Source organism: Lissotriton vulgaris, chromosome 2_1 (assembly GCF_964263255.1).
Source record: "Lissotriton vulgaris chromosome 2_1, aLisVul1.2, whole genome shotgun sequence".
NCBI lineage: Eukaryota > Metazoa > Chordata > Amphibia > Caudata > Salamandridae > Lissotriton > Lissotriton vulgaris.
In genome coordinates this window covers 132,548,907-132,575,561 of record NC_141687.1, presented here as the reverse complement: position 1 = coordinate 132,575,561, position 26,655 = coordinate 132,548,907, and the positions used below count along the sequence as shown (strand labels likewise).

The 26,655-nt window shown below is 42.6% G+C and overlaps 1 protein-coding gene across 1 annotated transcript in view; it reads left to right on the top strand.

Moving 5' to 3' along the window:
* The window catches only part of GALNT17 (polypeptide N-acetylgalactosaminyltransferase 17), a 1,810,367-nt gene that overhangs the window by 584,449 nt on the left and 1,199,263 nt on the right, over nucleotides 1-26,655 (top strand). The window contains exon 3 of the mRNA XM_086954581.1: nucleotides 6,704-6,870. Within this exon, the coding sequence (XP_086810707.1) occupies nucleotides 6,704-6,870 (167 nt within the window). The remainder of the gene's footprint in view (nucleotides 1-6,703; nucleotides 6,871-26,655) is intronic.

Sequence of the window (26,655 nt, the reverse complement as noted above, 5' to 3'; positions counted from 1 at the left end):
CTAATATCAAAGCCCGTTCCTTCATGGAAAGCTACGGCCAGTACCTGCCGCCCACCAAATTCTTGTACCTCCCCGTACCAAGGACACGTTCCCAGCCGGCCGGCCTGAAGTTGTGTCTTCGGTGTGGAGGAAAATACATTCCTTCGATAAGGGCCAGCCTGAGCCGGTTCTCTCCAAGCGAACAACAGCTTGAAACTAAAACACTACACTTGACCTAGAAAGCCTTCTCGAGCTACCGGGCAGAAAGCAAAATGGAGTCTGTCTCGTTTAAGGCCTACGGGGCCCACAATATGCATAACTCCATGGAAAATATCCTAACATGTTAGCAAATGGGCAAATCATGACTAATACTTATATATCTATCCCCTAACTTAAATTCATAAGCCCTACATTAAGGAAAGTGACACGAAAATACTCTAATATATGGAAGGCAGGGGCCCTGTCTATAGTCCTAATCCCTATGCTATGGGGGTGATAGGCTGGAGTCACTCTCCATCATTCTTCCCCTTAAAAGAGCCAGAAAAGGGCAGCCATTACAAGCACCTACAGATTTACATACCATATAATATTATACCGGAATTAGTAAGCGCCACTACCGCACAAGGGCAATTTCATCTTATCTAGGTATCCAGGTTGCTGCTTGGCATTGGTCCCGGTGAAGCATGTTTGGACTTAGAAACTTTTCTGGAAGTCAGATCTCCTTCAGTGGGCCAGACCAGCAAGCCGATACTCATAAGGGATTTGACATAAGTGGCTGCAGCTTGGGTGGTGGTCCTGGTCATCTGGCTACTTTTACCTATTGCTCAAATCTAAGAACCAAAGACCTGCTAAAACTTCAAATTTGAAAGTTAAAGTCCCATGTGGAGACCACACAATCATTTTCATGTAAATCCCCTCTTACAGAACTCCTTTATCAAAGACAGAAACTTGGCAATAGATATCGAAGTCCTAGTCTTGCAGTGTGGGGGCAGGAGAAGTACATTTTAAACCAACTGAGGGTCAAGGACCAGAGGGCACCATGGGGCACCACTTGGGGGTTAGGACTCTCGCCAACAGAGATATGCCGCAAGATCCAGGGCAGGTTAGTTGGCACTGGGCAGCTACAAGGAAAGGTCTCTGGAAGCTTGATAGGCCCCTGTAGCTCAAAGGACCCAAGGGAGTCACTTCTTATGCCTGGGATTTTCAAACATCTGGACAGTCCCTCCGATTCTCCACAGGCCCTGGATATTCCAAAGAGTTCTGTGGGGTCCATTTGCATGCCCACTTACAGCTTGTTGATGAAGGGATAGTCTTTGTCCAACTCCTCAGCCAGTTTTGATTAGTTCCTTTACCCCACTGGGATTGGTGCCATCCTGAGTACAGAGACAAAGAGGGGCAAGCCTAGTTGTGAGTTTCATCTTCTTGTTAGTTGCAGTAAAGGTTTCAGTAATTGAAACCTGGGCTCAACCCCTGGTAGCTATGGCATAGTTCAGAAAGGCTTAACGTAAGAAAATGTGTCAAAGCCTTTAGAAGTACCAAAACAGTTAAAAAGGTAATAACGCAATACCAGAAAATGTTCCTCGCCAATTGAGAAAACATTGAGAGTAATTTAGTAAATAATATCACATCAAAATCATAAACATCCAATTAGTGTAACTGGAGATATGAATTTTCAAAGTTTTAAATAAAAATAGTCCCAAAAAACACAAAGTGCCAACAGCCTGCAACTGGTCATGCTAGACGGGTACTGGGGAGAAAGTTTAGGCCGACGGCGATAGAGTATATGTTGGGTACCAGGTTTGTCTAATGGAAAAGTTACATCCTGGTGTCGGAAGCCTCAAGTGAAACAAGCTGTTGGGCTGGTGTTGAGAGCACGGGCTCTATGTCAATGGATTCTGGCTTTGAGATGATCACTTGGCAAAACTGTTGGTTTAGACGGGAACAACTTTGGATGGGTGAAGCTCAATTTTGTGCACCCCGGAACTCCCCGGCCTCGATTGTGTATCCATTGATGACGGCACAGATGAAGTTGAGCCTGTCAATAGAGAAGGTCTCGTCATTAATGGATTTCGACATCAAGAGAGGAACATAGTGGGAGCTACATGAAGTCAAGCACACCAGCAATTCACCCTCGGAGGATTGACTGACTAATTGGTACTGGCCCCCCAATGGTTCTCCAAGCAAAAGTTAGCTAAAATATTCTAAGTCCCAAGTTTTAGGGTTTTGCAGGAGAAGTACACTCTGTCAACCGCCAAGAGATCCTGGATGTTAGGAACAGCCTTTGGGGTCCAGTACTCACTCCAATAAAATTCACTATCAGGAACTATGGAAGGTCTGGTTGAGCTGGCCTCTTCAAGAAGGTGGGCTTCTTGCAGTTGTGTGTCCTTGTAGCTTAACAGGAGGTCAGAAAACTAACCATAAAGTTCATTTATTTGTCCTGGGCTCAAGTGGAGCAGGTACAGCATTTCAGGTCTCCTCACAGGTCTCAACAAGAGGTGCAATCCTTTTTCTGTCTTTCACAGGTCAAGTGGTGTTCTGAAGAGGGTGCCCAGGGTTGCCGCATTTATGCCTGGCACTAGTCTGTGGGTGGTGTGACTACTGACCCATCACCAAGCAATAGGTTAAAAGTTCCTAGGAGTAACACTGACCACATTTGGAGCAGATCCTGTGTGCCGTACGGCGAACAATCCTACAGTCCTGCTCTCTCCCTAAGTCCAACATGACAGCGCCTTTTCTCTCCTGTGCAAATCTACTACACCCACCCTAAAGGTGCAGCCAGAGAAATGAGCAACCCCTGCTCTATGGTCATGCAAAGCAAATTCCTCCACAGGACCTGGTGTCTGGCTGGTCTGGGGACAAATGAGAGGGAAGGCCCATATGTTAGTCTGTGACAGGGTAAGCCTCTTTAAAGTTGATGAGGATCCTGTGCAGGGGGACAGAACACCTTCCCACACCCAATGCCCAGCCTCGGCCTCTGCAGGTAAGAGCAGTGGGGTGGTGCGGCCAGCTGGGGAGGGGGGGGGGGATTTCAAGAGGTGACCACGAGGGAAAATTAATTATTTATTTCGTTTTCCCTTGTGGTCGTCTCTCGAAATCCCCTCACCCCCTCCCCACCGCTCTTCTCTGTAGAGGCTGCAGCTGCCAAGGCCTTTGTCTCCGCTCTGAGAGCAAATTTACACCTAATCAAGGAGTTATTCAGCACCTTGGTGAAAGTTGGAAACTTATGCAAATGGACTTCTAGAGGCTTTAGGCAGGTACATGATGTATTTTCAAAAGTACCATTAGCTAAATATTTATGACAAATTCAACTTTAGTGAATTGAGTTTGTAATATATATTTTTTTAAATCCAAGAATTAATTTTGTAGAGGTTTCCTACATGGCGATAATAGTATTTAATGTTACCATAATATCCCAATGCTTTCTGATGAAACAGCCAACCTTCCTATAGTGACAATAGCTTTTGGGGCCCTGTTCACTGTAAGGACATGTTTTACATCGAAGTTTTAAATGCCCTACCTTTAAATACCATGCACCCTGCCTGATTGGACATTAATGCCTACAATGGGGTGACTTATTATTATTTTGGAGGGTTTAGACCTGTCAGAAAGTTTTATTCTCACTGATCGAATTTGGAGACTTGAAACCACACAGACAGGTTACAATAATAGACCTGCAGTAATGTTTTGCACTCTCACTGTAGTGACGGCGCAATAGACATTTAACTTACACTTGGGTACACTTTGAACTGTATACTAGGGACTTGCAAGCAAGTTTAGTATGCGAATTAGGAGTAAAGCCCTTGCTTACGTGGTTTAGGGGTCCAAAACATGCACCTGGCACTGGATAGCAGTTTCTCAGTGTCCCGAGTAAAATCTAGCAAAATGTGGGAGCGACCACAAAGATGGGGAATTTTCCAACATAGCTGATACAGAAAAACTGTAATATCCACTCTCTTTGAAAATGGAAACCTATATCATGAATTCACATCTGGCTACTTTTACCAATTGCTCAAATCTAAGAACCAAAGACCTGCTAAAACTTCAAATTAGAAACTTAAAACAACACAATCATTTTCATGAACATCCCCTCTTACAGAACTCATTTCTCAAAGATATGAGGTGCCCAAGAATCGTCTTCAATTTCATGAAAAAGAAAAACTCTTTTTTCCAAACTATGGGCCTCATTAGGATGGCGGGCGGGTTTTGCCCGCCCGCCACCCTATCGGAAAACGGGACCGCCCGCCTTAAGGGCAGGGTTCCCGGGGGTGCCATTAGGATGTGCCCGCCACAGTGGCGGGCACATCCTGTATTCTCAGCATTGTGGCAGGCAGTGCTCTCTGCACCACCCGCCACAATGCTGACAATACATCACAGCATTTTCATTTGCAAAGCAGCAGGCACTGTGCGGTGCCTGCCACTTTGGAAATGAAAATGAAGGGGGTACCACAGGTACCCCCCCCGTGTACACCCCCCAACTCACCTTCACTCTGGGGGCCCGCAGGGGGGCCCCAGAGTGAAGACCGCTTGCCTTTCCGTGGCGGCATTGCCGCCACGGAAAGGCATTGCACTCTTGCCATCATAATATGGCTGGCGGTGTCTAATAGACACCGCCACCATATTAAACATTTTCCGCCCCGGCCGCAAGGCGACCGGGGCGGAAAAGTGGGGGGCGGTGTTTTCTTCCACCGTGGTCCCCCTCCGCCATACTAATATGGCAGGGGGAAACACAGGGAAGAATGGCGGGCGGATTGCCCCCGCCAGGCTGGCGGTGGCTACCGCCAGGCTGGCGGGGCAATCCGCCCGCCATCCTAATGGACCCCTATATCTCGATGTGTGATGTTTCTAGGATGCAATTTAGACCTTTACCCGTTTTCTACTCATCTTCTTTATTTCTCCACCATCAGCTCACAATGTTAGTCGCATTCATCTTAGCCCCAACATACACCCACTGTTCTCTTCTCTATTTCAACAACCTTCACTCAATATTTATTTTCTCTTTTCTCCCTTTTCTTTGTCACTCTCCCTACAACCCACCTACTTCCCTTCTGATTCCGCCTTGATTTTGAAAACTGTTGTAGTTTACATTTAAGTTACTTCTCCATATGATTCTATTTGCACCTGAAGCATTATGTTATCAGTACATTGTAAGCAAATTCATTCTTTACGGTTGTTTATTGTGAAAGGGAATGATAATTCCTTTGTTGTAGTGTTCTGCTTTATATGAATTCAAATGAGATGATCCATATTTTTATGAATGTTTGCTCATCCTATATATGCACAGGTTCTACGGGAAACAGAAGTAAAACGGTGCATAATGTTCCTACTTTTCCAAGCAGTATGGCTACCACTAACCCCATTGTTATAAGCCTTTGGAGATGCCTCTCCTGCCCACCTATGCTTACCTAAAAGAATAGCACCATCTAATAGCTCTGTCTGAACTCTCAATGAATAGGACAGCTAAGACAAAAGAGATTTGGTCTGCCACAAAATATATCATTAGATAATGGAATAGGGTGGCATAGAGTCTGGGAAATGCACCAAACACACACAAAAGGATATCTTTAAGTATTCAAATGCCAATTGTAGATAGTTTCTTGTGAAAGGCAGAAGTAAGTTCTATTCCATTTTGGTAAAATAAAGGGCTCAACCTATACTTCACATGAGTGTAGGGGAAGGTGTTACTTGATAGATAAACATATTTCCCAGAGGGAAAATTATTAAAACCAATACATGTGATGTACCTGGGATGGTATTTCACAAAGTACAAAATCTGCATTTTTTCCCAGTGAGAGTGTTCCTGGAAATATATGTCTATTGTGAATAAGTGAAGTTTTTAAGTTTTCTAAGCTCTGTTTGGCGAACTGGGATCTTAGCTGGTATTGCGGTATCACTGGAATCTGGGTACTTGAATAATGCATCAATTAAGATATGCCTTATTCCTGCAATTTTATAGAATATTATGAATTATGTGCCCCAGCATCTTCTGACCACATTCAAATGCTGTTACAATATTAGTGCAGATTTAGGAACTGATCAGTAGCTGGGTGATATGGTATCTCCCCAGGAGATACCACTCTCCTCAATTACTAATTATTTGGTTTCTCCTCACCTGAGTGTAGTGACTGCCGGGCTGAAGAGAACTCAAGGGGTGGTAATAGAGGAAGGTATCAGCAGGCAACGTAAGTAGATGCCTTCATGCTATTCCCCATTAAAAGGGACATTAACTCATAATGGAATGATAATGGCAGGGGTATACCAAAGCATGCACCATGGCATCACAGAGTACGATTTATTCCTCGTGAGGCGTATCTCCCAGAATTTACCATGCCACTAATGATTGGCCCCTCACAAACCTTTTGAAATACGCAGATCAATAACACATTATGCCTTGGCAGGTTTTTACATGCTTACTATAATGTATCAAGCTTTTAAGGAAATAAGTTTTTGATGCAAGATTTTAGTAAGAGTGTACTTTACCTTACAGATGGATGATTTGTTAGTTTCTTTGCATTTATTTTTACTGTTAAGCATATTCTCTGAAACAAATTGTAAATTAATATGTCATCATATTTTGTGCACCACTCAAATGCTACCTGAAGTGTGAATATTTTAGAAATATTTTAAGATCAATACAGAAATAAAATACATGATGGATTTGGACTGTCATTGTGCATTGCATTTTCATTCTAAATCTGATCTGCTATATTTCAATTTCTTCTTCTAGGTGTAAAGAGCTGAAATATCCCAAAGTCCTGCCCCAGATTTCTCTGATCTTCATTTTTGTGAATGAAGCCCTGTCGGTGATCCTGCGGTCTGTCCACAGTGCAGTGAATCACACGCCGGCCCATCTCTTGAAAGAGATCATCCTGGTGGATGACAACAGTGATGAAGGTACACCAAATAGAACTTCCTAAACGCCACTAATTGGAGGATGTTTGTACTATTACCTCATTTTCAGGAAGATTGATGTGACATCTCTCTCTGAGGGAACTCCAGAAATGCTATTTGTATGAGGTAGCAAGCAATTTCTCAGTTTCAGTATGGCTTGGACATAGGTGCTAAAATCCACCTAGGAGTATTACTGTGAGCATTCAAAGCTGCAAATATTTTTCTCACAAAGTTCTCATAAATATAGAGATTACTACATTAAGGTGACAATGTTTTCTGCATGTGGGTTTCTCAATAAAATTAGGACTTTTGTGCCCATTTTAAGTTATTGCTAGAAACAAGATCAATAAATATTTGTGAGGAAAGCCGAGTTGAAGTTGGCATTTGAGAAAAAGGCACATCTATTTTAATACCAAATACTACTTATTACTTATGAGGAAATATTGGCACTCACAAGTAAATTTTGCTGGTTTGCATGCAAAGCTTAGACAATAAAGTTGATGGAGTAAAACTGGAAGATTATGGAATCTTAGGTCCATATGTACACATTTTAGGAATAATGATTTCCAAATTGCGATTTTCTGTGAATTACATTTAGGGAATTGCTATTCCTAATGTATGAAACACATTGAGTTTCATTTAGCAATTCCTAATGGGGTCGCAAATAGACCTACCTCATGAATATTATTGAGGTAGGTTGAAATTTGCAACCCATTATGAATTACAGCCATTACAGGGATGGTCGCCTACTGGGGACAGCAGACCAGGGTGTCTGTTATTGCATTTTAATAAAGCTATATTCTTTTTCATTTTTAAAGGGAACCGGATATGTTTATAAAAATAAAATAAAACGTTTACATTTAACTTTTTAAGAGTAGGCAATGGTCTGTTCTTAAAAAGTACTGGTATCAACAGTCACAAAGGGGGGCGTGTTCCATGGGAATCCCTTTCCATTTGCGACTGGTTACCTCATCCTCTGAATTGTCGGTAAATAATTAATGTTTTGTGACCAGAATTTGATTGCAAAATATTCATGCATACCACTGCAAATTGGTATTAGGAATGAACATGATAAACAAACACGCCCCTTCCAAACACCGATTCACAAACTGAAAGCATTTTTGTGCTCAGAAACGGCCATACTTTGGCCACAAAAATGCTTTTGTACACATAACTCTAAGGGTTTTCCAATAAGTGGAAAATATGCAAAACTGTACTTGTGTAATAAAACAGGCAGATTCTTTACTGCGTTTGGTAAAGGATGTTTCTTTAGCATGGTTCCATCATACTGGAAGGAATACAGAGGGTTGAGGTGTTCGTCAGGGAGAAAGGTGTGTTTTTATGTAGAATGATAAGCTGATGCTGGGTAGCTTGTCACATTTTCATAATGTTTGTACTAAAGCAGAGATTTGTGTCGATGTGGAATCCTGCACTCATTCTTGTTGCATATTGACGGAATTTTATTTGAGGGCGGGGTGGGGGGGGGGGTTGTTAGATGTGGCTGGAAATCTAATGAAATGCTCGTGCAAATCAAGAGTTAGGCAAGTGCATATGTGGAGAAGTGATAAGTGTCTGCAAATGGAAATTGCATGGGAATATTATGGCAGTGCAAATGATCTCTACTATGTCCAATGCAAATTTAGGTTTATAATGTTCAAATGCTAGCCAAAAACAGGTTGGGTAATGCCATATATCCACCATACACAATCCGGACGAATGCACCTTTTATATCCAGTAACAATTATACGAATATTGCTGATTTGCATAGTTATTGAGTTTACATTTTAATGAGTGAATATTGTTAAATTAGTTAATGTCCTACAAGACAAGTAACCATGGAAAAAAAGTATTTCTTTATTCAACTTTTTGCCATGATCACAAGATTTCTTTACATTAAGGACGAGCTAACACATGTTTCATCCTTCTGGCTATTAAGCCTCTTGATTTCTCAAGGCAATGCAAATGTAACCTTTAAAATGGTATCTAACGCTGATATCTTTGCAGTCAGAGGGTGAAGTGAGATGAAGGGCAAAGTAAATAACCAGCAGTCTGAGGTCTAATGTGAGTTAATCTGGAAATAAATAGATAGGGCCCCAAACGATCCGCAAGTACAGAATTGGTGACTTTCAGTCTGGCAAGTTAAGTGAAGTCCAAGATGTGCTCAGTTATTTATATATATATAATTGATATGATGTATTGGAGAGAATAAAATGGACATATACGTATATATACGTGTAAATAGGTTCCAGGCTCACTCCTGGAACCTATTGCTAATTACATCGATTACTTTTTGAATCCGTTTGTACTAGACCTAGACTCCTATGTACAAGACACGAGTGACCTGCTCAGGAAACTCGAAAACACCCCATGGCAAGACACATACCAACTGGTATCCATGGACGTCATCTCCCTTTACACCAACATAGGGAATGACATGGGCCTGGCAGCATGCAACTACTTCCTGAAAGAACGAAAAATGGAATTTTCACACCATAACCAGATGATATTGGAGATGATCCAGATCTGTCTAACCAGAAATATATTTATGTTTGGGGATGAACTATACTCCCAAAACAGCGGGACGGCGATGGGATTTTCTTTCAGTCCCAGCTATGCCTGTCTGGCGATGGGATGGTGGGAGAAGGAGATAGCGTGGAGCAACAGCAATGAAACATCACTGAACAAAGTAATAAGCTGGACCCGCTATATAGATGATTTACTTATCATCTGGGATGGCAGCAAAGAGGATTTCCAGAGATACTTCAACATCATGAACAACAGCATACCAAATCTGAAATTCAGCTATGTTATAAGCAATGAGAGGATTGTATTTCTGGATACTGAAATCTATATTCGAGAGCACCAAATTCAAACCACATTGCATCGCAAAGCCACTGCCACCAACTCCACACTAGAAGCAACCAGCTTCCACCAACAATCCTTGATCAGTAGTATCCCATATGGGGAATTCTTGAGAATCCGGAGGATCTGCAGCGAAAATGAAGAGTGGGAAAAACATAGCACTGCGACCTCAAAAAGATTCGCCAAACGCAAATACAACACAGGCATTGTGAACAAATGCTGGGAAAGAACAAACAAAAAAACAAGGGAGGAATGTCTCCAGAGAAAACCGAAAAAACCAACAGAGGAAGTAGAACCCATACGCATGATAATAGACTACTCTAACGAGAGCAAAAAAATTGCGGATATCCTCAAGCGTAATTGGAAGATACTTCAATTGGATGAAACTGTGAAAGAAATGGTGGGACTACATCCAACAATTCCCTATAGAAGGGCAAAGAACCTCAAGGATCATTTGATCCACAGCCATTTCAAAAAGACGAAAAAGGATGAGTGGCTAAAAACAACAGGGTTCGTGAAGTGTTATGCCTGCAAGGTGTGTCAGATTGCCAAACCTATCAAACAGATACAAATGTCCAACAAAAAGAACTGGGAGATAAAGGAGCTAATCACATGTAAAACAACCCATGTGGTTTATGTCGTGGAATGCCCATGCCCCATGAGGTATGTGGGCAGCACAATTTGTGAGCTTAAAAAACGCATACTGGAACATGTGCGTGCCACCATCCACAAAGACAAGGCTAATGCAATAGCCAAACACATGGAACTACATCATCAGAGTGACTGGAGCCAATTAAAATTCTTTGGTCTGGAAAGTGTCCCCAAGAAAGAACGAGGGGGAGACAGAGAAAAGCTCTTAAGACAAAAGGAATCCCGCCATATCCTAAACCTACGAACCTTAACGCCTTATGGGCTGAATCAATCTGAAGAACTTTACATACACTTATGATAACTTCTCTTTTTTGAAATTATGTGATGCCCAACAGATTTCTAATTTATGTTGACTGATGTGAATAGGCGCAAGAAATAAGTAATGACTAAAATGTGATACTATAACAGTGAAATCACTCAAATGGTTGTTAGAATAATGGAGTTGGATTAAGTATTATGGGGAATCTGTGACACTAATGAAACCTCACACCTTGTGAGAAACATATCACACTTATAAATCAGTTACACCGAAAATACTGGGTTTAATTATATGGTCCCCATGCATGAAATGTCATCCCACCAGAGGGAAAAGATCAGAAACGAAACATACTTATAAATTAACTGAGTTAAAATTCATTAACATTCTGTTTACCAATTCCACTAGATAAAGCCTTTTATCAGCAGCATGTCATAACACTCTTGATTGCTATAAATGAAATATTGATACATAAAAAGCAAATATTGGGCGATATGAAGTAATATTGTCATTTTGATAAAAAACTACATGTCCCAGAAAGCTTAGAGGCTCTGACTTACCCCCAACAGGAAGTGATGTATGGAATACATTGTATTGTGGTATATCTTGAAGGGGTAGCCCAGAGAACGGTTGATCGTGAGCAAGGTATTTGTAATACCGAAACGCGTAGATCGGAACATCTGCCTGTAGGAATGTAACTTAAAAATAATAAAAAACTGCAAAAGAAACACCCGTGGAGTGCGACCCATTTGTTTCCTGCGAGGGAGCTGTGGTAAAAATATATATATATATATATATATCCTACCCCTGAACCCTAAAATACCCCTGTACCCCAAAACCCAATCCTAGCCCTGAACCCTAAAATTACCCTTGTACCCCAAAACCCAAACCTAGCCCTGAACCCTTAAAATACCCCTGTACCCCAAAACCCAAACCTAGCCCTGAACCCTAAAAATACCCCTGTACCTCAAAACCCATACCTATCCCTAAACCCTAAAACTACCCCTGTACCCCATAACCCAAAACTATATCTGAACCCTTAAAATACCCAAACACCCCAAAACATATACCTCAGTACCCCAAAACATATACCCCTATACCCATACTTACCTTATCGAAACATTAAAAAAAACATGCTTTTACGATTCAGTGATGGTATGCGGAAAGAAAGTTGCGGAATAATGCAATACCAGTTGGTTCCTTCTTTCCTGCCGGCATTCTACTTGTGACAATACACACTGTGGTGAGTGCTAGTTGTCCCTCCTGAGGGAGAAAAAAACCCCATGAGATGGATGGGGTGAAATGCTGCACAAGAACTTGTAGAAGCCTGTCAGATGATCCTGACAGCACCACTTGCAATTGCCGTTGTTTCACTGAGGAGGATGAGCCTGCCCTCCTCCAAAACTTCTAGGCCCCTTGCGCCATCGGAATGTCACTTTTTGTGATGTTCCGTGACGCAAAAGCCTGCGTGATATTTATCAGGCATCCCTAAGCCACTTTTTTTGGCTTAATTCTGCTTGATAAATATCAGTCCCTTTAACGCAGTGTTCTGCGTTAAAGGGGCGTCCAATGGGTGCTGCTCGGGGTGTTCCCAGCAACATCCATCCCTTTTGACACTGCCCCAGATTTACGAGAAATCCTTAATCTGAGGCAGTGCCAAAAGCTTACGCCACCCCAGGGGAGGCGTAGGGGAGGCGAAACGGGGAGAAATATCTTTATTTCTCCTCGTTTTTCCTTTTTCTATGTGTGCTGCATTCTGCAGCACACATAGAAAGAGGAAAAGCCTCTTGTGATTATTTTTGTACAAAACGGTTTCCCTTCCTGCACAAAAATGATCATCCCCACAATGTAGGCACCCTTGCGCCATTGTGCAAAGGTGCCTGCACTGGCGCACGCAGCTCATTGTGCGCTGGCGCAGGGGAAAGGGACAGGAATGCGCCGTATCTTATAGATACCGCGTATTCCTGCCTTTTTCTTTTGCCGTAGGGAAGCTCAGCAGGAAGGCCTGCTACGCTTCCCTACGGCAAAACCTTATAAATGAGGCCCCTGGAATCCATAGGACTCTTATGGAAGCACAGGAATTACTTCCTGACATTAGTGTAGCTTCCAGTCCCCAGCTTTCTATGCTATATCTAGTCTTTATGCTAACTTACTTTATGTTTCAACCTGACTTATTTACTATTTTAACTTACACTTTAGCAAATTGCCACACAATAACCATACTAAACAAAAGGTGAGCCTCTGTAATGTTGTTACAGTCATGGCAGTGCTTAATTTGTGCCAGTGTTAGACGATGCTCAGGCACTGGTACTTAATTCTAAACACCAGGACTTATTTTTATAACAGTCCACCGCATGGTGGTGCTGTCGGCCTATTTTCAGAAGAGTACATCAGTTTAGCAAGTCAATATACTCAACTAAAATATAATAGCAACACATCCTGGCGACTGACAATGTCATTTTGGAGTTCTAGCTGAGACAGTGGGTGGTTCAAGCAGGAGTAACTTTCTAAACGCTACCTTGGGCCCTAGCGCTTAATGTTTTAGACAGTAAGCACTGAGTCATGGTGATCAAATCACATGATGTTGACATAGTTAGGGCTCACCCTAACAAAACATGCACCACAACTGATTGCTTTGTTGTTGTAACCTTTTTTTAGACAATGCAAAAGAGCAAAACTTGATAAATGTGCTTTTGCTTATGTATTTTATGGAACAATTAAAACCAAGTCTTGTCAGTCAAAAGATTATTTAGTGTACAAAACCATTGTTAAATGCCTACAATCGATAAAATAAACACATGAATATTAAACAAAAAAAATATGCAACCAACTTACAATTAGAATTCCTGGTAAGATTCACAAATTGACCAATGGATTAAGCTCCCCTTATCCATAGCTGGCAATAAAGATGGTAGTGCTGCGCCAGTTTTATTTCTAAATATTCCTGTAGTCCTGACTTGCAATTTCTTTAACACCTTACGTTTCATGGTCAGCTCAGCTGAGTCAGCTGGCAAACATTGACCATGCCCTATGCTCGAGGAGGACTTGGGATCCATGATTTCTTCCTCAACTACCTTGTAGCGCAGGCACAATTTGCGTATCATTGGTATCACCCATATGCTCGCGTGCAATACCTTAAACCGGAATGGACTCAGGCCTGCCCTTATTCCCGCTCAGTCATTATTCCTAGCACTTCAAGGAGATATTGATGAAGCGGGCATTGGCCGTGTCTCAGCTCCACATACACCTGGCGATCTCTTTGTTGATGCCACAATGCAATATGTGATCTCGCTGACAGAGGGGAATGACTTGTCTAAACTCCCCTCTTTTCCTGCATAGCCTATGGATTTCCCACCACTTACCATGGTAATCACGGCCCCAGACAATGCTCATTTGGTTTCTCTATTATACCATGCATCTCTCTTGAGACCTGCTGGGGTGAAGAGGCCACAGGCTGTGTGGGAAATAGATTTGGGGATTTACTTGACACAATGTGGTACTACTGTTGTGAGCAGACAGGGTTGGTTTTCAATAATCAACAGCACAAGTTATTACATTTTAAATATCTGCACAGGGCATACACTACTCCACACCTCATGGCTAAGATTGACCCCACTAAATTGCACAGCTTCCCTAGATGTGCTGCGGAACACAACGATTTTTCACACCTGCCGTGGAACTGCACACCAATACTTTCTTATTGGGAGAAAAGGTTTTCCATTTTATAACACATGATTGATCCTTCACTTACCCCGACCCCCTGATGCCACTTTTGAGCTATGCTAAACTATTGTCGGCAGGAGTCTGGCGTTATGAGGCCGTTCCTTTATTATTGGCTAAACGCTAGGGGCCTCATTTATGAAAAGTGACGCATCCCTGCGTGAAAACAGCGATGCGTCACTTTTCACTTTCACTGCGCCCTCCTTGCGACACCAATGATCCGTTTACATTTACAGTATGACTCATCCTGGCGCAATGAGTTACAGATACGTCAGTATTTCTGACGTATCTGTATGGTGCAAAAGTGACGCATTGCTGGAGTGTGTCACAAAAGTGGCGCAACTCCAGCAATGTGTTCTTTCACATGGGGCAAGCCCCATGTGAAAGGGCCTGCGTCAGTCTTATGCCTGCTGTGAGGCAGGCATAAGAAATTGACGCATTTGTGTCCTAGAAGTGGCGCAGTGAAATCTTATAGATTTCACTGCGTCACTTCTATGACCCTTTCTTGCATCAGAACGCCCCCCCCTGCATACATTATACCTGGCGTAGGTATAATGTAGCGCAGGGGTTTACAAAGTGACGCATCTACCTAGATGCGTCACTTTGTAAATAAGGTGCAACAAGGCACATTTTTTACGCTGCTGGTGCGTCACAAAAAGTGACGCACCGGCGGCGTAAAAGTGACGCACAGCCTCATAAATGAGGCCCTAGGTGTCCCCGCAAGGGGGCAGGGCCACCACTGCGACGGTGAAGGCCTGGATCCCTGATTTGAAATATTCTGATACCGCTAGTGACATATATGCAACATTACGGCTGCCTGCCTCTAGACCCAAAAACACATGGCAACCACTGCAAGATTACTTGCTGCTTTCCCCCACTCATATAGATGGCCTCAGAGATGATTAATGCACATCCACTGGAATTAACGCGAGACCCGGAGCATACATAGAATTTTGTGACGTCCCTGGTATGCACCTCACTACAGCCTACACGACAACACCCCTCTGTTCCTGGTTAGTATATCGGTCTTCCCTTTTCCTCGCCCCTTCTTATACTCTATTAATTCTTTCATTCTTTTAAACTGTTTTTCTTGGGTGCAATTGTCTTCAAATGGCAACGAGCACTGACGTGGACTGCATTTGTATTCTTTTTAGAATTTGTTTTCGCTTTCACAATTCCCTTGTCTTCCCTTCTGTTTCCCCTTTATATCACTTATTGTTCTAAACTCCTATAAATAATGTTTTTTTTTAAAGAATTCCTTGTAAGAGTGCTTCTAACATTTAAGAATGGTGTAGTCTAGATTGGCTAATTTAAATCAAGTTCTATTTCATTAGGATGTAATATATATATATATATATATATTACCTACTGGCAGTCGCCAGTAGGTATATATAGTTAGGACCTAGCTACCATAGGAAATCCCCAACATTCTATTGGGAATAACTTTGGCGCTGATTGAGGAATCTGCGTGTAATTGTCCTTAAATTTGCTCATCTACGCTCCGCTCCTTCCCTGGAAGTTTCGGGGGGATTCGTCAAGCGGGGGCCGAGAAAAAAGGGGGGGTCCCAAAACATGTTTTCCCCATGTTAATTTCCATAGGGACCTTTAGACAGGGCTACAGCCCGAACGGCTGAATGGAATTACACCAAACTTGGCAAAATGGTAGGGACAGGTATGCAGTAGTGCCTTTTCTTTATTTGTTGAAACTCCCTCCAGTAGTTGTTGAGAAAATTGAATTTGAGCAAATTATATATCTATATGCGCTCACCATATGCGTACCGTACGCGTACGTGCGTGTACCCTTACATGCGCAAGCGAGTTTCTGATTGGCTGGCAGTCGACTGTCAACATTCGAAACTGTCCAAACCAGGAAGTGTTGGCCACCATCTTGTTTTTCAGGAGAATTGAGGCACAAGAGAGCCCAAAACAAGAGTGGAATACACAAAAAGGGGGCAGGGTAGAGACCCCCCAACCCACTAGCCCTTCTCAGGGGGTCCCAGAAGGACCCCCAAGGGCAAAAAAAAATCGAAAAAATCGAGGGGAACGCACACCGTACGCGTACCGTGCGCGTACCCCGCGATTTAAAAAAAATAATATTTTTTTTTGCACTTGGTGGTCCTTCTGGGACCCCCTGAGAAGGGCTAGGGGGTCAGGGGGTCTCTACCCTGCCCCCTTTTTGCGTTTTCCACTCTTGTTTTGGGCTCTCTTGTGCCTCACGTCTCCTGAGAAACAAGATGGCTGCTCAGGTGGTCCCAGAAGGATAATAACATATATAAACGTTATCCGCTAATAGAATTAGCATTTACAAAACCTTTGAAATTTATTGAAAAAAAATTTAGGTTTCACGCCTGATATAGTTAGGAATTAGCATTTAAAAAACCTTGCAAATTCACTGAAAGAACCATAGGTTTCAGGCCTTATATAGTTAGGAATTAGCATTTAAAAAACCTTGCAAATTCACTGAAAGAACCATAGGTTTCAGGCCTTATATAGTTAGGAATTAGCATTTTAAAAACCTTGCAAATTCACTTAAAAAACCATAGGTTTCAGGCCTTATATAGTTAGGAATTAGCATTTAAAAACCATTGAAATTGCTCCTATATAGTTAGTTGTACTAACGATATTTCGCGCACCTGCAATCCACTGCTGATGATGTCACATATTACATCATTCATGACATGGTCAGTGACATCACTGATGACATCACTGATGACATCTCAAATGACATCACTGATGACATCCCTAATGACATCTCATTTGACATCACTGTTCACATCACTGATATCATTCATGTGATAATACGATGCACCTCCTCACACTCTAATATAACCTTTGATACACCCAGTGTTAAATACAGACTACCATTCTTGAAACCATTGACACACCAATACCAGTTACTACATACGCACTCACTGATTCCTAGGTCTACACACACATTCACTCATTCACCCATAGAATCACTCATACATACTGTCACTCATCAATACAACACTATCATATGCACTCATACACCTATACAGACACTCACACACTGCCACTCATCCATGGAGTTACTCACACACCTAGTCAGTCATGCAAAGAATCAATCACACTTCCATTTCCTCAACTATACAGTTATACACACAACACCTTACTTATTCAAACATATACTAACACATACTTACTCTCTTATACAATCACTGATACAAGTACACAATGATCCATACAGCCACTCGCACATTCACTGGCTCTTATGTATAGTCATTTATATATGCCAACTCTCACATGCACTGTGTTTTACATATGTACTTACTTGGACATGTAGCACTGAGATATCCATTCACTCACCAACACACCCATGCACACAGTCAACCGCCCATATAGCTCGTTCCACATGCACTCTTGAACTCATACACCTAGTGAATCAACTGCTCACACATCTATGCAGAGAGTCACACACCTCCCAGCCACCCACACACACACTCAGTCTCCCATTCAAATACTTGGCAACCAATCAATAACCCATATAGCCACTGATATAGCTACTGATCAACACATGCAGCAGCGTACACAACAACAGACATACTGATGCACACATTCAGACAGTTTAGTTGCTAACCCATGCATTTAGTAAGACACATTTAATCACTCACTCATACAGTCAGTCACGCACCTACTAAATCATTCATTCAGACACTTATACATCCACTCATTCTTCAATATGTAAAACATATTTAAACTTTACAGAAACACACAGTCACTGGATGATGTCATCAGTGATGTCATCAGTGATGTCAAATGAGATGTCATCAGTGATGTCATCAGTGATGTCATTTGAGATGTCATCAGTGATGTCATCAGTGATGTCACTGACCATGTCATGAATGATGTAATATGTGACATCATCAGCAGTGGATTGCGGGTGCGCGAAATATAGTTAGTACAACTAACTATATAGGAGCAATTTCAATGGTTTTTTAAATGCTAATTCCTAACTATATAAGGCCTGAAACCTATGGTTTTTTAAGTGAATTTGCAAGGTTTTTAAAATGCTAATTCCTAACTATATAAGGCCTGAAACCTATGGTTTTTTAAGTGAATTTACAAGGTTTTTTAAATGCTAATTCCTAACTATAATACTATATAAGGCCTGAAACCTATGTTTTTTTAAGTAAATTTGCAAGGTTTTTTAAATGCTAATTCCTAACTATATAAGGCCTGAAACCTATGTTTTTTTCAGTGAATATATATTTATATATATATATATATATATATATATATATATATATATATATATATATATATATTACCTACTGGCGATAGCCAGTAGGTATATATAGTTAGGATTTTTTCCCTATGGGATTTCTGAAAATTCTATGTCTAATAACTTTGGCGTTTGTGGACGGAATTGGCTGAAATTTTCAGGAAAATGGCACATTTTGTTTCTGAGCAGCCCCTGAAAATTTGGGGGGGGTTCTTCAAGGGGGGGCCGAGAAAAAAGGGGGGTCCCAAAACACGTTTTTCCCATTCATTTTTCCATAGGGCGGTTGGACTCACTTTTAGCCCGAACGGCTGAATGGATTTGCACGAAACTTGGCAAAATTGTAGGGACTGTTAGCCCGATGTGCCTTTGCTAGGTCTCAATATATGTGCTTCAGTGAATTTTGAGAAATTAACGTTTTAAACAAGATATATATCTGTAACAGCGCTCCGGGCAGCGCTCCGGTTCGCGTACTTTTCGCGTATCGGAACTTTGCGATGCGAAGCTGATTGGCTCTCTGGTGTCTGTCAACATTCTAAACAGTCCGGAGCGGCCGCCATCTTGTCTCTCGGTAGGATCGAGAGACAAGAGGAGGCCAAAACAAAGGGGGAAATAAAGGAAAGGGGGCAAGGTAGACCCCTTCTGACCCCCTAGGATTGATGAGGGGGATATTATAGAGCCACGCGGGGCAAAATTTTTTTTTTTTAAAAATTCCGATTTTTTCGCCGTAGAGACACGTCCCGGTACGCGAACCGGGCAGCTAACCGGGCAGCTAACCGGGCAGCTAACCGGCAGCGTAACGGGAGTCTGAGGAGTAGCTGATTGGCTGTCAACATTGTAAACAGTCCGGAGCGGCCGCCATCTTGTCTCTCGGTAGGATCGAGAGACAAGAGGAGGCCAAAACAAAGGGGGAAATGAAGGAAAGGGGGCAAGGTAGACCCCTTCTGACCCCCTAGGATTGATGAGGGGGATATTATAGAGCCACGCGGGGCAAAAAAAAAATTTTAAAAAAATTCAGATTTTTTCGCCGTAGAGACGCGTCCCGGTACGCGAACCGGGCAGCTAACCGGGCAGCTAACCGGCAGTGTAACGGGAGTCTGAGGAGTAGCTGATTGGCTGTTAACATTGTAAACAGTCTGGAGATCGAGAGACAAGAGGTGGAAAAAAAAAAGGTGTAAATGAAGGAAAGGGGTAAGGTGAACCCCTAGGATTGATGAGGGGGCTATTAAAGTTGCCCGCGGGGCAAAAGAAAAAAATATTGCGATTTTTCGCTGTAGAGGTGCTTTCCGGTACGTTAACCGGGCAGCTAACTGGCAGCGTAATGGGAGTCCGACATATTGTGTTTTTGGAACGTTTGTGATATGTGCACGTGTGGATTTTGTCTAATTAAGGTAAAAAAAATATATATATATCTTTAAGCGTGCTCTGGCGCGCTTACGTTACGGGTTTGGTTTGCGCTGCAGAGACGATACGTCACGGTTATGCGATGCATCATGAGGCGTCTCACGGGCTACGTGATACGTCACGTAATAAAGAATATATTTTACAGCTATAGATATTAGCTTTTAAAAAACCAATGAAATTCACTGAAAAAACCATAGGTTATAGACCATATATAGTTAGGAATTTGCATTTACAAAACCTTGAAAATTCACTGAAAAAACCATAGGTTATAGACCATATATAGTTAGGGATTAGCATTTACAAAACCTTATTTTACTCGCACAAAACCATTGAAATTCCATATATAGTTAGTTGCACTAACTATATATCGCGCACCCGCAATCCATTGCTAATGATGTCACATATTATTCATGACATGGTCAGTGACATCACTGATGACATCACTGATGACATCTCAAATGACATCACTGATGACATCACTGATGACATCTCAAATGACTTCACTGATGACATCACTGATGACAACACCCAGTGACTGTATGTTTCTGTAAAGTTAAAATATGTCTTACATATTGAAGAATGAGTGGATGTATAAGTGTCTGGATGAAGGATTTAGTAGGTGCATGACTGACTGTATGAGTGAGTGATTAAATGTGTCTCACTGAGTGCATGGGTTAGTGACTAAACTGTCTTAATTTGGTAATCATTATATATGTTGTTCTGTAAACTGCTGCATGTTTAAATCAGTAGCTATATGAGTAACTATATGGGTTATTGAATGGTTGCCCAAGTATTTGTATGGGAGACTGAGTATGTGTGTGGGTGGCTGGGAGGTGTATGACTCTGTGCATAGATGTGTGAGAAGTTGATTAACTAAATGTGTGGGTTCAAAAGTGCATGTGGAAACAGCTGTATGGGCGGTCGACTGACTGCATGAGTGTATTGGTGAGTGAATGGATATCTCAGTGCTACATGTCAAAGTAAGTACATATGTAAAACACAGTCCATGTGAGAGTTGACATATATAAATAACTGAACATAAGAGCTAGTGAATGTGAGAGTGGCTGTATCGATCATTGTGAACTTGTATCAGGGATTGTATAAGAGAGTAAATATGTGTTAGTATATGTTTGAATAAGTAAGGTGTGTATAACTGTATAGTTGAGGAAATGGAGGTGTGATTAATCTTTTGCTTGACTGAGTAGGTGTGTGAGTAACTCCATGGATAAGTGACAGTCTGTGAGTGTCTGTTTATACTGATTGTATCTAAGGTTATATTAGAGTCTGAAGATGTTCATTGTATTATCACATAATGATATCATCAGTGATGTGATCAGTAATGTCAAATGAGATGTCAGTGATGTCATCAGTGATGTCATTTGAGATGTCATCAGTGATGTCATCAGTGATGTCACTGACCATGTCATGAATAATATGTGACATCATTAGCAATGGATTGCGGGTGCGCGATATATAGTTAGTGCAACTAACTATATATGGAATTTCAATGGTTTTGTGCGAGTAAAATAAGGTTTTGTAAATGCTAATCCCTAACTATATATGGTCTATAACCTATGGTTTTTTCAGTGAATATATATATATATATTACATTCAATAACTGCATATTTCATTACTTGCATTACTTCTTATAGTAGTGAAGCAGTAGTTTTGACTCTTTTTGTCTTTAACAATGGCTACTAATACTTTAACAACAGTAAAACATTCAATGGCGAACTCAATCTTAATTGAAATCATATTTGATTTTAAACAAATTAAGTTTATAACCCGGGTGCAGACCAGGTGGCGTTCCATCTTAGCATTCTCCCTATTCTGAGCTGAACTATACTAAGATACACCAATGCTCTAGAATGTGAGAAATACTTTCAATTATTACCTTCTTTAAACAGCTAGATATACTCTCTAGATGAAAGATTTGGCTCTCTTAAGATCTAAAGTACATTTGAAGTGGCTCACTGAGATGAAAGTGAAAGGATTTGAAGTACAAATACATATTACCATGGTTTGGAGTGAAACAAATAACAAAAAGTAGTGTATAAATATATTTGCATTATATTTGTACTAGAAAGAGAACTTTGGATTCTGGTGTTAACAGGCTGCAGGTATTTCACTTAAATGTTCACTAATCACGCACACCCAAACCCAAAGTGTTCCCAAAGTACAATTTCCACCTTAGTGGTACCCCAGCCTAGCGAGCTAAGAAGAGTTAAGCAGCCAGCCAACGCCGCTCTCACCTGGAAAGCCATTTTCCTTGAGTATTAATTCCCCATGAAGTGATCTAGTCATCTAGTCAACCAAGCCCGACTGGTAATCTGGCTGGTCAGCCAATGGCTGGTCATCTGGTCAGCCGGCCCAGTGATCAGATCACTTGGGCACACAGCACCTATTCTGAGGTCTGAAGAGCATTGGGAACAAGCACCTTAACCCAGCGTTTGGCACATCCTGCAGCAACAGTTCTCCTCACCAAAAGCGGCCCATTAGGCACTTGCATTCGATGAATGGCTCCAAGGCAGCGAGCGGGGTTTCTTACCCACCCAACAGAGCAGGTCAGTGGTGGCCCACCACAAAGCCATAGCTAGAACCGTCGTTAAGTTGCACGCGCCTGCCCTCATCTTCATTGTGCTGATAGAGCGCGCAGGTCACCCATCTATAATTTACCATACTCACCTGGGCCAATAATCAATAACTCATAACTTAATCAGGTAACATTCGCTCTACCGCCAGTCTATTTTACTTACTAGGTTCTATACCATTGACTTACCAATACTTGTCGTTGGTACCTATAAACCTATTGGATCAGGGTGTTAGATGGAAGATAGATAGGAGAAAAATAACATTTGCACTCATATAATAATCACAGACTCAGGAAGTTGTAAAATCTTTATCTAAGTTTCTTAAATGGTCATGATCCAAGATTAAACACCAAAAGACTCTCAATAATGAAAATTAATACTAGAATATAACTATGCAAAAGATGTATTAAACAGATTTCAACCATGTAGCAATAGGGAGGGTAAGAAAAGGAACATAATATACAATCGAAACTTTAACGATAGGAAGGGTAAAGAGAAAGGAAAGGAAACAAAACAATGACGAACCCACACGAATTTATATTTACCTAGAATGGTGTGAAGACCAACCCTGACCACAGTTCAGTTTGAAAGGACAGAACCCCGAAAGTTGCAGTTGCCAGTAGGCTAGCAGGTGCAGATTCAGAATCAGGACAGGTAAAGCAAAATTGGATCAGGACAGGACCACCAAAGGTTAAGACCGGCACCCGCAGTTCAGTTGCAACTCCTGCGCTACTTCCTCTCTGCAGCTGCAGGGTTATCGAATTCACCGACAAAGTGCTTTGCTAGCACCTCAGCTTCCCGGACCCCGATTGGGTCAGTGAATCTTCTGACAGAGTGCTTTGCAGCACCTCTGCTCTCGATCACCTATTGAGTGGGTTGGGTCAGTGACAGCAGGTCAGCTCTTCGGACAAGTCGGACAAATTAACTAACAAAGCATACCCAAGTTATACTATTTTATAGGTCAGTGTACCACCCCCCCAATGTTGCAAGTGTAAGGATCCCCAATTTTGATTGGACAAGGAATGAGGAGAGGTCATCACACCATACCAAAATGAAACTTTTACCATGGGATATTTTAATAATGTTCCCGCCCATCAAATTTCATCTTCCTAGGTACGTTTTATTCCACCCGACAATAAATGTTCCAATATTGGTTACATTTTAGTCCATTTGAGAACTTTAACTTCCTTATTAGGGTCAAGAGGTAAGGTTCCCACAAGCATCTTCTAGCAAGTTGGCTCATTTGGCAGCGTTTCAAAGGTCATTCTGCTTCATGGACTTTGTGATTTGTTCGCAGTCGCAGTTTCTCCAAGATGGAGTTCAGCAACAGGCGTCAGGCCCAAAATGATATACATGTAAGAATAGAAAAGAAACAGTTTGGGAACACAGAATAAATAAATGCACTGTATACCACTTATCTCTACTCTATTCCCATTACTTTATATTTAACTATTGCGTTAAGGTTAAGCAGAACGAACAGCTTAGCAAAAGCAGCAGTGCAAGCTTCATGCATGCGGTTACACAGAGCAGCCATATTTAGTAGAAAGATACGTCATGTCACGTGCGTATGACAGACGCATGCGCAGTAAGAAATCCCGCGTAACAGCAGCCATTTTAGTGCAAGCAGGTTATCGTTTAGTAGAAACACACATGCAAGCTTCTTCTAGATACCCAATGTTTATGTGAAATGCGATATTAATAGAACAAACATGTTGATTAGTATATTAACGTTATGTCGAGAGGACTGAGTACAAGCAAGTCGCATTATGTGCGAATCCTTGCTCCATCAGTGCAATAGGGTTTTGATTGATTCACTGACTCACACATGTGTTATATTCCCTGGTTCATATTTCAAGATGGGTCAGGGGGGTAACCAACTTGGCGACAGAACCCCGGAACCACTGTGAGCCTCCCCACCCAGTGTGCACTGAGCATAGTCTGTCCCTGGCAACAGTTGCACCGGGAGCAGGGAGGCCCCATCCTAGCACACCCTGAGAGGAGCCGAGGCAGTTGCAGGAAAGGGCACAGTAGTGGTCAATCTCCCTTGGCCCAGCAGACACAGCAAAGCTGCTGCCAGGGAGGAAGTAACACTCTCCACCAGAGCTGAGAGTCGCCTGCCACCCCAAAGTCTTCCCAGTCAGAGCCTGTCATAGTGCACAACCACAGAGAAAATGCACCCTGCAGGGAATGAGTTCACCGAGTTCACCCAAGCAGCAGTCCCACAGAGGGGATCTGCCCTTCCAGCAACCAACCATCCCACTTTGCTGAATCCTCTGGGCGGACTGCATGGATCCCACACATTTAACTCTCAATTATTTCATGCCTTTTTGGAGTCTCTCTACAAAGTTCTCAAATTTCCCTTACAGTACTTGTTGGGTATCAGTTTCATACCCGTATTTAGCCTAAGATGCAGTTTACCACCCACTTTGGGCGGCATTCCCAAGCAGCCCGACTCCGAGAACTCCTGTTATCGGCGTGCTGGTGCTGCAATTAGTCCTAAAAGCACCCATGGTGCACACGAGCAGCCGGGGGACACCAGAGACTCATGCACAGCATACAGCAACACGCCCCTGGTTTTTCAGGCATGGGGCTGACCAGTCACCCAACCCCCCCTACACCAAACAGTCATGCACAACACACAGCCACGCACCCCAGGTTTTTCAGGCATGGGCCGGACAAGTCAGCCAACTACCCTACCAAGGCAGGAAATGGTAGGCACACCAGTGGCATTTCTCTAAAGTAGGACAGGGTAATAGATAGTCAGGGTTCTGACCAGACGCACCCTGGAAGAGACCCAGAGCGATTGACATTCAAGTTAACCTCAGACAGACGTAGCCCCGGAAGGAAATGTGGCTGCATAGAGCATTGGAAGTGACAATGATAAATGTGTCCTGAAGTTTAAATTAATGGTCACAGCTAGCTTCGTACTTCAGCAACAAGCGAGCGGAGTGATCCACTGCCAAGATCACCCCATCACTCTTCCACTCTGGAATTTGGCCACCACAATTTAAAAACTTGTTTCTAGGAACAAAGCCCGGGAACCCCCAACTCTCCACCATGGAAGCCAGGCAAGCAGCAGAGGCAGGAAGCTCCATCACAGTCCTCTTGGACAGGACCACATGAGTCTTTAAACTCTAACCTGGCAACATGGGACTAGTCCACCAGGCACGCCGAAGCAAGAGAGGGTTGCCCTACCTGCACATCAGCCATCCCCCACCCAACTAGACCAGTGGGAGCCAGTGCTCAACCCCTGCATGTCAAGTGTCCCCAGCATGGGAAACAGCCCCAGTTAAGACAGCAGGCTTGTGCCCCCCTTTCCCTGATGGGAGGCACTGATGGAACAAGAGCCAGATTCCATCACCCCGTTAAAGAGACACACCCACTTCTGAAACACACATGGAAGCTTGAGCAGCCAGGGGGTGCATCTCCTCCCACCCCTCTAAGAAGTTTTCCATGGTTTTAAGGGGCACAGCACCAACACAGAAAGGAGCCATGGTTTCTTTTTGGCCTTGCTTATTCTCATCCAGGCTGCCCTGCCACCCAAGACAGGGCACTTGTCAGTCACTTGAAACCTGGGCAGGCCTGGATTAGGCTTGAGAGGGCCCAGGTTTCAGGAACTTGAGAAAGCCAAATCCGGGGCGGCACTTCCTCGCGCTTCCCCCAGAGCGCCAGGATTGTCATCCGCCCCAGTCCCTCATTTGTCATTTGGATACTCCTGGATGCAAGAGTCCGCTTTGGACAGGTGCTCAACCAGGTGCCCAGCAGTCACGGACCACTCTGCCGGCCAGGAAGCTGAAAGGGAAGGACAAGCCCTGTGACTTGGGTTCCATCTGGGAAACACTTGAGGGTTTAGGCTGTCACTGTCAGTCACTCGGGTTTGCCACTATTAATGATCCTTCCACAGGTTCACCCATGGAAACCTTGTTATGACTTTTACTTCCTCTAGATTGTCAAGTTTGATCATCTTCTCTGTGCTCTACCAGAGCCATTGCTGACCTTCGTGGGGCCGATGTAAGGACCTGACTAAACCTTCCAATTGGCATTAGTGACTGGCAGTGTGTATA